The 11,655-nt window shown below is 34.3% G+C and overlaps 1 protein-coding gene across 11 annotated transcripts; it reads left to right on the top strand.

The window, feature by feature from the left end:
* Window positions 1–2,277: 2,277 nt before the first annotated feature.
* Window positions 2,278–9,952, top strand: LOC104098333 (splicing factor U2af large subunit B-like). Of its 11 annotated transcripts, none has more exons than XM_070195515.1 (11): window positions 2,278–4,236; window positions 4,991–5,490; window positions 5,563–6,885; window positions 7,112–7,182; window positions 7,269–7,313; window positions 7,410–7,469; window positions 8,470–8,530; window positions 8,617–8,727; window positions 9,094–9,185; window positions 9,349–9,396; window positions 9,557–9,952. In XM_070195515.1, exons 1-2 carry the CDS (start codon window positions 2,664–2,666, stop codon window positions 4,996–4,998), a joined length of 1,581 nt encoding a protein of 526 aa, XP_070051616.1. In that variant the 5' UTR covers window positions 2,278–2,663; the 3' UTR covers window positions 4,999–5,490; window positions 5,563–6,885; window positions 7,112–7,182; window positions 7,269–7,313; window positions 7,410–7,469; window positions 8,470–8,530; window positions 8,617–8,727; window positions 9,094–9,185; window positions 9,349–9,396; window positions 9,557–9,952. The 11 variants fall into 11 exon arrangements, with proteins under 11 accessions (XP_070051616.1, XP_070051611.1, XP_070051609.1 ...); XM_070195510.1 differs by having other exon boundaries at window positions 2,278–5,292; window positions 5,388–5,490; XM_070195508.1 differs by having other exon boundaries at window positions 2,278–5,490.
* The last annotated feature ends 1,703 nt before the right edge of the window (window positions 9,953–11,655 follow it).

The raw sequence follows: 11,655 nt of genomic DNA, 5'->3' as shown, positions 1-11,655 counted from the left end.
TAAGGATTTAAACATGAAATTAGTATAAATTATGGGGGTTTTGGTATAAGACCTAGAATTTGGTATTTTGGATTTTTGATCACAAAATTGGGCATGGAATTGAGAATAATCTATATATTTGAGTTCGCGAGGTTATGGGTAAAGTTTATCTTTGAAAATTTTCGGAATCCGGGCACGTGGGCCTGAGGGTATTTTTATCGACTTTTCGGTCGGGGTTAGAAATTGTTATAAATTGGATTATATTGAATATTTGAGTATATATTAATGGGTTTGCATAATTGTTGGTTAGTTTTGGGGCGTTGAGCATCGATTCGAGTTGTTTGAAGGGCTCGGAAGCCGTTTATGGAATTTCGGAGTGAGGTAAGTCTCCTTTCTAACCTTGTAAGAGGGAATTTACCCCATAGGTGAAATAAATCAATGTGTGATCCTCTTTGTGGGAGCTACGTACGCACGAGATTGTGAGAGTCCGTGCGTAACTACTATTATGCTTAAGTTCGGGTAATCTAGGACCCAAAAGCATGCTTTACTTGTAATATTTGCAATCTTGTTATCAATTTAAAATGCTTAAATCATATCGAACTTTGTAAATAAATTTCTAAAATGCTAGACATCGTTTTCTTGACTTTTAAAAGAGAAATTGCCTTTTTTCTTGGATAATTGCCCCTTGATGAATTCTTGATTGATAGTTTGAATGTGTTATCTTTTGTGGAATGGGCCGAACGTCTCGGTAGATTAAATAGATGCATCTATGGTTCGCGCCATTCGACCCTCTGGCAGTGCACAGTTTAAATATTATGTTGGATCTGGTCGTACGACCTCGGCATGATTTGCGCATGCTTGTATTGTTTGCCTTGAAATTTATAAATAATGATATTGCCTCCCTGGTCTGAGATAAATTGATAAATGATGAAATAGGAATTTGGAAATCCCCTATTAACAAAAGAATTATTTACCTGCTTCATGTTACTGAGTTTACAATTACCTTATAAAATTCATAATTTATCATATCATCGGTATATTATTGTTGGCTATAGTAAGTGTCTGAGTCGACCCCTCGTCACTACTTCTTCGAGGTTAGGTAAATACTTACTGGGTACACGTTGAATTACGTACTCATACTACACTTGCTGCACATTTTTGTGCATGTGCATATATGTCTAGCAGCCTTTCGGGTGCCGAGGTGTGGTAAATGCGGAGACTTAGGTGAGCTGCATTTTCATCTACGATCCGCAGCCGACAGAGTCCCCTTCAGAGTTACTTATGTATTTTCCTGTCTAATTTGTATTCTGGACATATATTATATTTTACTTTATCTTCCTAGCTGATACTCATGCACTTGTGACACCGAGTTCTGGGATGATTAAGGGATATTTAGTATTGAAAATGGAAAACATTATTATTATTATTATTATTCCTAAAGTTCGTTTGTTACTAGTTAAATCGAAGCAAATTTATGTTTTCAGAAACACTAAAATGAGGATTTAATTAATTATTTAGTGTTGGCTTGCCTGACAGTGGTGTCCGGCGCCATGACGACTTTTATTGAATTTTTGGGTCGTGATAGAAAAGCTCAATAAAATTATTAGTCGATGTAATAATTACAATTATCTTATAGTTGTTATAAACATTTAGATTTAAGCTTATAGTGAACTTTAAATTCAGATACAGTTATATCTACTTAAATTTTTTGTAAATTAGTGACGAAATATATCTGTTGATACTCAAATTGATTATGACATTCTTGTGAGACGTGAAGGACGAAGTAATGGGTTGATCAAATTGGAGTCTCTGTGTATGTTGTTTGGATTTACGTTTGTTTCATCAATATTTTATTTTAGAATATTATTTTATCAATGGTTTCATTATATGTAATAGGATTTCTATATGACAAGATTTATCCTATGTTGATCTAGCTAAATAATATCAATATTATTTATTTTCAAGAGCTTATACCTTTTCTTTAACTTGTATTTTATAACTTAAAATACTTCTTATTTGATTTTTTAATTGTATACTTATTTATGTAGATACATCCGTAAAAGCATATCTTAAAATTAGTAAGAATTAAAATAAATGAAAAGAGGAAAAACTATTTAGTGCCCCAAAGTCATTCTTTCTTAACCCTAAACGTTATTTTTCCATTCAGAATCCTTGCCCTTTTTGGTTTCACAAATCTTAAAAACTTTCTACCTTCTTTAAAGCACTTATTTACCATAACTCATAAGAGTGGAAAGTTCTCTATATTAATATAAATACTATTAATTCTCATAAATTGCTAGTTTTAAATAATTGGAAGCACTGACGGTTTATTTTAAGCAAGGAAAGCGGCAAGTCCATCCTCCATAAGCAATAACCGTGGGAAATATTGAAATTTCTTCTGATTAGGTTTTTCTTCGTTTGTAGTTCTGGCCCTCTTTTTTCTACTGCTTGTTATCCTTCAATAAATGAACGAACATATATATATAAGGGGTCCTTTGTAGGAATTCTTCATTGGTTCTTTCTGTCCTCTACCAGTTTCTGGAATTAACTTTGTTTGAAAGAGCATTTGAAATTCTTGGAGTAGATTGGAAGTATAGCCAAATCTGAAGATACTCGTAGACTTGGATGATTGCTTTTGGAGGTATATTCTAAACGATTCCTGTTAATTTATTTATTACTTTCCAATGGATAAATCATGGATTGAAAAGCCACGGAACACAAACGAATACTTGCTTGGTTTGGATAAATTTCTTGATTCTGCGTTTAAGAATGCGGTTGTGGAAGATACAATCAGATGTCCATGTCCTAAATGTGGTTTTGGCAAGTGGCAAACTAGAGAAATAGTGCATGATCATTTGATTTGCAAGCCATTCCCTCAAAATTATGTTATTTGGAATCTTCATGGTGAGAAACAGGTAGTAGAGCCTTCTGGAGATAGAGATGTTATGCAAGAGATGTTTCATCCAGAAAATTCAATAGAAACAATGATTAACGATGCATTTGGGCAATATAGGCACCAAGCGGCTGATGTAGGGATATCTCAACCATTGTGTTCAAATGAAATATCAAATGAGGGGCATAGGGAGGATTCTGGTGACTTTCATGATTTTCTCAAAGATGGAAGTAAAACACTGTATGAAGGGAGCAAGTACACAAAGTTAGAGTTTTTAATAAAATTGTATCATATAAAGGTCTATTGTGGATTAAGTGATAAGGCAATGACTATGATACTAGATTTGTTGAGAGATACATTTGAAGATGCAAATTTACCTCCTTCCTTTTATGAGGCCAAAAAAACCATTAGCAAACTTGGCCTTGACTACATCAAGATACCTGCATGTCCAAATAATTGTATGTTATACTGGGAAGGTGACTCAGAATTGGAAGCATGTAAGCATTGTGGTACATCTAAATGGAATCCTAACAAGAAAAACAAAAAGCAATCTGCAAAGGTTTTACGTTATTTTCCATTAAAATCAAGGTTACAAAGATTATTTATGTGTTGTAAGACTGCTGAGCATATGAGATGGCATGCTTCAAGCAGTAACGAAGATGGGTTGATGAGGCATCCAAGGGATGGTGAGGCATGGAAGACATTTGATCGGACTCATTTTGGATTTGCTTCGGATCCTCAAAATGTTCGCTTAGGCCTTGCTACTGATGGTTTCAGTCCTTTTGGAACAATGAGTACTACCTCTAGTATTTGGCCAGTCTTCTTAATTCCATACAATCTTCATCCTTGGATGTGTATGAAACACACCTCCTTCATCTTATCAATGATTATTCCAGGCAAGCAAATGCCTGGAAATAATATAGATGTGTACTTACAGCCCCTCGTGAAGGAATTATGTGAGTTATGGAATGATGGTATTGAAACGTTTGACTCATCATTGAAAGAAAATTTTAGAATGCATGCAGCTCTTATGTGGACAATCAGTGACTTTCCTGGATTAGGTATCCTATCTAGCTGGAACACACATACTGGTTTTGCCTGCCCAACTTGTAACTTTGACACAGAACCTTGTCGTTTTCGTCATAGTAAAAAGTGGTGTTTTATGGGTCATCGACGTTTTCTGAGAAGAAATCATAGGTTTAGATTGAATCGAGTACGCTTTAATGGAAGTACAGAGGAGCGGAATCCACCATTAAAATTATTAGGGTTGGACATTTTGAGACAAATTGAAGAAAGGAGAGTAGCAGAGTTGAATGTTAGCGGGAAAAGATCTAGAAGAGCAACTAAACAATGGAACAAGAGAAGTATATTTTTTGAACTTCCTTATTGGAAATCTAACTTGTTACATCATAATTTAGACTTTATGCATATCGAAAAGAATATATGTGACAATATCATATATACACTGCTGCATGATAAATCAAAATCAAAAGATTATATTAATGCCCGAAAGGATCTAAGAGAAATAGGCATAAGGCGTGATCTTTGGCCGGATGATAGTGAAAAATATCATCTTGCTATTTTTTCACTTGTGACTGATAACAAAAAGAAGCTGGACACCAAAAAGTTGTTCCTTACAACTTTGAAGAATATTAAAGTACCAGATGCCTACTCAAGTAACATTTCCAGATGTGTTGATTTGGTACAAAAAAAGATTTTTGGATTGAAAAGTCATGATTGCCATATTATTTTAGAGCAATTGCTACCATTGGCGATCCGCAATGTGTTGCCAGACCATGTAGTTGCAGTTTTGGTGGACTTTTGCTCATTTTTTCGTGCCCTTTCTAGCAAAACCTTGAATCTTTTGGAGCTTGATAAGCTCCAAGAGCGCATTGAAAGCATACTTTGCCACATAGAGATACTATTTCCTCCATCATTCTTTACAGTAATGGTTCATTTGTCTGTCCATCTAGCAAAAGAGGCAAAACTGGGAGGTCCAGTGCATCACCGAAACATGTATCCTATTGAGAGCTAAAACATTAACACTTCTAATTTGAATATACTTGTATTCTGGTCATTTTAAATAGTTTGTACACTTATTTCCTATTATTTTTGTAGGGAATTAGGCCATTTTAAGTCATTTGTACGAAATAAAGCACAACCAGAGGGTTCTATAGCTGAGGGTTACTTAGCTGAAGAGTCTCTTACCTTTTGTTCTCGGTATATTGAGGATATTGAGACAAGATTCAATAGGCCTAGGCGTGTTCGTAATGACCCAAATGTCACTGAGCCTTCTCGAAGGTCCCTCAATTAGGTAAACCTGTATCAGCTTCGGTTACATTCCCTTTAACTCATATACAGAAACTACAAGCTCATCGATATGTGCTTCTGAACTATGCAATTGTCACGCCATTTGTGGAGTGAGTAACTCATACGGACTTTATATTATTTATCATTGTAATGTTTGAAGTAGGCTAGTCATGTTCTTTAACGTTAATGTAATTATTACATATAGCGAATTTAGACAGTACATAAGGAGGAGTTCAAGAAGAAGACCATCGCCTACTGAGATAGAGAGGAGAGTTAATAAAGAGTTTGTTGATTGGTTCCAAAAGCGGGTGAGTAAGTAATCATTAGTTATTATTTTCATTTTATTTGAATGACACTAAGACAATTTTATTTTGATTTAGATTTTGAATCCAGACACAATAGATACAATGTCTATTGATCTAAAGTTTCTTGCACGAGGTCCATCGGCACATGCAAGAAGTTTTACTGCATATAACATCAATGGGTCCAAATTTTGAACTTTGGCTCGAGAAGAAGGTCTACAAACACAGAATATTGGAGTTTTCTTAACCTCTAAAACATCATGTATTGCAAGTAGTGTAGATGGAAATTTAAGGCAAGCAGAGTTACCATATTATGGGAAGTTAGAAGATATTATTGAGATTAATTATAATGGTCGGTTCAAGGTGGTTCTTTTCAAATGTAGATGGGCTGATACTGCTCGAGATAGAGGGTATAAAAAGGATCGTTGGAACTTAAATTGTGTTAATTTTGATAGATTGATTCATACAGGTGAATGTGAAGAACATGAGCCTTATATCGAAGCATCTCAAGCACAACTAGTGTACTATGTGGATGATGTTGTCAATAAAGGGTGGAGTGTTGCTGTGCATCTAAAGCCAAGAGATCTGTATGATATGGGAGAATAAGTAGTGGAAGATGAAGTATATGAGAATGAACCATACCAAGAGCAAGAACTCGAACAGTTCTTTAGTGATGGTGATGAGTATGTACAACTAGCTACGGACCATATAATAGATGATGTAGTAGAGAAAAATGTTGCTACTAACTTAGCATCAGATACATGCATGTTTGAATAGAAAATTTATTTAATATGTTGATTTATATGAAGGTAATAGTACTGCATAACTAAGTAATATTTATTTCATTTATTTGGTGTATAGGTATGTTTAGAAATGGTATCCATATTTGGTTTGAAGGCATATTTAGAAATGATATTCATATTTGCTTCACCCTTTTTAATTTGATTCACCTCTTTTTAATCTGTGGTGATTATGATATGGAACCTCCTGCCACTGCAATGTTACCTGGCACTACGGCTGCTGCAGGTACTTGTTTCATCATTAAGGTTACAGCTGATATTATGTTGATAACTGCCACATTTTTCTTTGACATAGTATGGAAGTCCATATCAAAATGCATGGTTACGTTTTGGTAAGCTTTTTGGTTCTTTAACTTCCACCTATAATGGTATTGAGTCATGGAGTAGATTGGTTTTTTTGTTTTTATTTATTGTTTACTTGGTGAAGTAATTCCGAAACTGAGGGTTTTTGGTTTCTTGTTGTGTTTTGTGTTTGTTTGTTTGTTTTGTATGTCTTGTCTTATGTTCTAAGAAGGCAATATTGGGCTACTTGCCCCACTGTGCTGACAATGGGTGTGAGCAGACTTCTGTAGCTTTTATGTACAAGGAAGAACCAAAACAGGTCGTGTTCATCTTCATCCAGGAATTGCCTGTTTGGTAGTTACAAATATTTTCTGAATACACTGTAAAATTTCTACTCCTTATATTTTTTTACTTATATTTCTTAATACAGAATTCATTTATTCTTTCAAAATCATTTTAATAGGGAAATGTAAATACTCACTCTCGTATCGTTTAAAGTATACGTCATGATGCCATTTTCAACTGTATCTTGGTTGCCTCTGCAGGTCAAGTTCCTGGGACCAACCTACCAATTCCTGGAATGTTTCCTAACATGCTTCCTTTAGCATCGGGCCAGGTACTGTCAGCACTCCCTTTTCAGTTGTGTGGATTCAATGCTTTTATCAAGATTCTCATTTATTTGTTCCTTGTTGGTTATGGTAGTTTGGAGTTCTTCCTGTTATGCCGATCCAGGCAATGACACATAAGGTTGGTAATGTGTTAGTAATTTCCTTTTCAAGCTCACGGTGCGTATGAGCTCCTCCTTTTTAACCTAAAGTGTTTCCTAACTTGTTCTGTTATCAGGCTACTAGGCATGTTCGGCGAGTTTATGTTGGTGGACTTCCGGCTAATGCAAATGAACAGGTATTAGATCACCCTCTACCAATCTCAAGAAGTAGTTGGTCTTTTTGACATTTTCATATAATGTTTATTTGTTGAAACAAACTAGATGAACACTTTCTCCTGTATTCATTGCATAGTAGTTTTAACTGTGCGAAGGCAAACCTTGGAGCAACAATCAAGTTGTCTCCGTGTGGCCTATAAGTTCGAGTCGTGGAATCATCCATTGATGCTTGCATCAGGTTGGCTGCCTACATCACACCTCCTTAGGGCGCGACCCTTCCCTGGACCCTGCATAAATACGGGATACTTTGTGCACCAGGTTGCCCTTTGAGTTTAACCGTGTCTGAGTGATTCATCTTTTTTCGCCTTCAAATATGAGAGATATTATGCGGTTGGAATCACTTTGGTCCAAATTTGGAATTTCTTGTGACTTGACTTGGGTTGTTTAAAAGTTGGCTACTCAAATTTTGGAAGTTGCTTAGTTCCTTTTCATATTTTGATATCTTTCAGATTCACTTCAATATTTTTAATGTGGTTTAGTACTTCTTATATTTTGTGGATGTAAAATTTGTTACGCCGTCATTTCGGTCAATATAACTTAGTTTCATCTGATTTACTGTCGACATAGTATGAAATCAGTAGTAGTACCTTTCTTACTGTCACCACCGTGAAAATCTTTCTTAGTCATTCACTTATTTACTATTACTCTCTATATAAATATGGTATGTGGTGATTTTCTGAATGGTGCTCAAAGTACTATTCACGTCTATGTTTAAAGAATTAATATTTTGAAATTTAATAATTTATAGTAAAGTGTCACAGAACCAACCTCATTCCATGTACCATTATTTGATATTTCTTTTTGAAGATATCCCTTGAAGTCACTATCTGTTGAGAGAGAAAATCTGCATGTAGTTTTTTCTTTTTTACCTCATGGTTAAAGCTGATTTTCTATGACCTATCTCTGACATTGCTCTCATACATACCTCTTGTTTCTTTTGACACACTGATTCTCATACAGTCTGTTGCGACCTTCTTTAGTCATGTTATGTCTGCAATTGGAGGAAACATAGCTGGTCCAGGTTAGTTTAAAATTTGTCCTCCTTTGTCATATAAGTACAACTAAATTTACCTTTCAGATGCTTAGAGTATTGTTGAAAATTTTCAGGGGATGTTGTTGTCAATGTCTATAAACTATGAAAAGAAGTTTGTTTTTGTTGAAATGAGAACATTAAAGGAAGCTAGTAATGCCATGGCATTGGATGGCATCATATTTGAGGTACCTAAAATGTGTAATTGCTGATCAGCTAGTTATGATTTAAAGAAGATAAATTTTTTACCTCTTGTGTAGGTGGTTTATCCATTTGGGAGGAAGCAAGGTGTAGAAAATTATAGTTTTAGGGCTATCCCTTGAGTCTTGTTTAGTCCAATAAAATTTTGGAAGCAACATCTTTCATCCCCTTCCCGCATAAGAGCTGATATCTTCAAACCTGTTTCTTTCTCTTTTGTTCGTTTGTTAGTCATTTATTTATCATTATTGGAGCTTATCAGATGTTACTGGATAATTCTTTATCCAACATCAAGTATATGTTGTTACGTTCAACTGACTGCTCTGTGCGCCTCTGTGCACGCATTTTTTGTCCAGGACGCACCCTGTAAGGTCAGAAGACCGAGTGATTACAATCCTTCTCTGGCTGCTACTCTTGGTCCTAGCCAACCAAACCCAAACCTCAACATGTAATGTTCGGTTCCATTGTGTGGTTCTGGTTTTGAGATAAACAATAGTCATCCAGGATAAATGTGTGTTCTATTGAATTCATTTCTTCAGTTGACTAAATGTGGGGTTTATGTATATCTTGTGGAAATGATTTACATGCTTCTACATTCCAATTTACTGCAGGCCGAAGAACATGATATGGAGGTGAAACTGGAGGAATTCTAAGCTGAGGTAGACAATGCTAATGTTGTATTTCAAAGGTCATAGGATATTGTGTTTAAGAAATATTTGATTATATTAACGCTTGACTCCTTCATATGAGTACAGTTCCTTTTTCTTTTAGAAATTAATATCTTGATCCAACTAAAGTTTTGAAGCTGTAATATGGCAGGTTGAAGAACGAAGAAGACTTGATATTCTATCCTAGGGGAAGAGGACAAAACATGTCAAAAACAAGTATAAACGTTTAGGGAGGATGAATTGAAACCCATGGATGCAGAGCAACTGAGAAAGTATGGTCACAAAATGGTGAATTTCATTGTTGATTATTACAAGAACAATGAGAACAATCAAGTTCAGGTTTTCACAACATTTATTAATTATTTCCTAGTAAAAGATTATTTCCTAGTAAAAGGTTTAGCCCTAGCATGATAGTGTTATTTTGGCAGAATTTATGGAGACTTAGCGAGCAAATAGTACTCCATTCTATTCAGAATGAAATTAATAAAGCTCAATCTTGTAATGATACATACAGTTTTACTATCTTAGTTGGTTGATGACCATATCAGATATCATTGTTCATGATAAATTTTTTGTTTAATTCCGTAAGAATTTGAATTTATAATGTTTGTCACTATAGTTATTTTTTATGAAATTTGATTTGTTGTGGCGGAAATAAACTGCCACTATTTTTTTTTAATATTAATATCATATTGCAGCGGTTATACACCCCCCATAATTGTTTTTTTAAAAAATATTTAAATCATATCGTGGGGGTTTAAAAACGGCCACAATTTTTTTTTGAACCATTATAATCATATTGAGGGGGTTTATAAACCACCGCAGTATTTTTTTTTTGACACGTTGAAATCATATTGCGGGGGGTTCTAAACTACCACCAATTATCTTCAAGAACTCCCACAAATTCAAAATTTATTTTGTGGCGGTTGTCGTGGAGGTTTTAAAAACTCGCCACAAAATGCTCGTGGCAAAGATAAATGTGGCACTTCTAGAAACCGCCACAATTCTTTTTGAGGGGGTCAAAAACCGTCACAATTTGACCAACCCTCCCCCCCCCCCCCCCCCCAAAATAAGTGTTTTCTTGTAGTGAGCTTTGAACCCGTAATTATTGAACTAACTAGTAAACTTAATCGCGCTTTGTGCAGGTTTAAGAAACATCAATAAATTTTTTTAAAAGAATTTATCGAGTTAATAACAAATGTAGATATTATCCCTCTTTTTATGAGAAAGCAAATTGCCAATAAATAAAATATATTTGGTTTAATTCATAAATTTAGTTTATTTGTAGTAAATAATCTATGTGACATACAGTTAACTGTATATTATCAATGAATATTACTTAAGTTTTATCTAATTAAGAAAGTCCAAGACTAAGAAAAATAAAACCTAAAATTAAAATAAAAGTTGCATAGATTCTTAAAACTACACAATTAAAATAAATTAAATTATTATTAATTGTATATTGAGAAGCTAAATTTTTATGAGAAAAAATATATACCTTTTGACAAAAGATCATTAGGAAGACCTCCTCCTCTTACTTTGCAACATAAATGTTAAAACTTTTATTCCGTTAATTTATTGTATTATTTTGGTAGTTAAAGCATGCTTTTATGGGATACATTTAATTGAATAACTGCAATATTAAATTAGAGATAACGTATCAGTGTACACTTGTGACACCAGCATTTAAGTGTATGGGCATCTAGTAGATTATACAAAACCTGAAATGCTGTCCGAAATAAAAATAGACAGAATTAAAATATAAAGAGAGACACTAGTAGCTGCAGAACGGATCAGAGAAACAGCTCACCACTATGTCCCTGGATAACGTGGGTATAAGACGATAGGGCCCCCACTAGTACTTGCCTCAGTTCCTGCACAAAAGTGCAGCAAGTGTAGTATGAGTACGTAAACAACGTGTACCCAGTAAGTATCAAACCTAATCTCGAAGTGGTAGAGACGAGATGGCCGACTTTGATATTCACTATGGGGCAATAATAATAATTGAAATATAACTAGGATATATAAATCAACATGATTTACAGAATTTACAATAATTTATTTAATCAACGGAAATAATCAAAATTCTTCAAATGCAACAATTCTCAGTATATTAATTAAATTCCTTAAATTCAAAAAATTTCTAATTTATCAATTAAATATCATTTTTAGGAATAACAATTAATTATTTAACAAGCAAGAATAATAACTCATTAAATTCCAAAGATTTTTCAATTTATCAATTAGCTT

Source organism: Nicotiana tomentosiformis, chromosome 2 (assembly GCF_000390325.3).
Source record: "Nicotiana tomentosiformis chromosome 2, ASM39032v3, whole genome shotgun sequence".
NCBI classification, from domain to species: Eukaryota; Viridiplantae; Streptophyta; class Magnoliopsida; order Solanales; family Solanaceae; genus Nicotiana; species Nicotiana tomentosiformis.
Note: the sequence above shows the minus strand (reverse complement) of the source record. Positions and strands in the feature narration are given on the sequence as shown.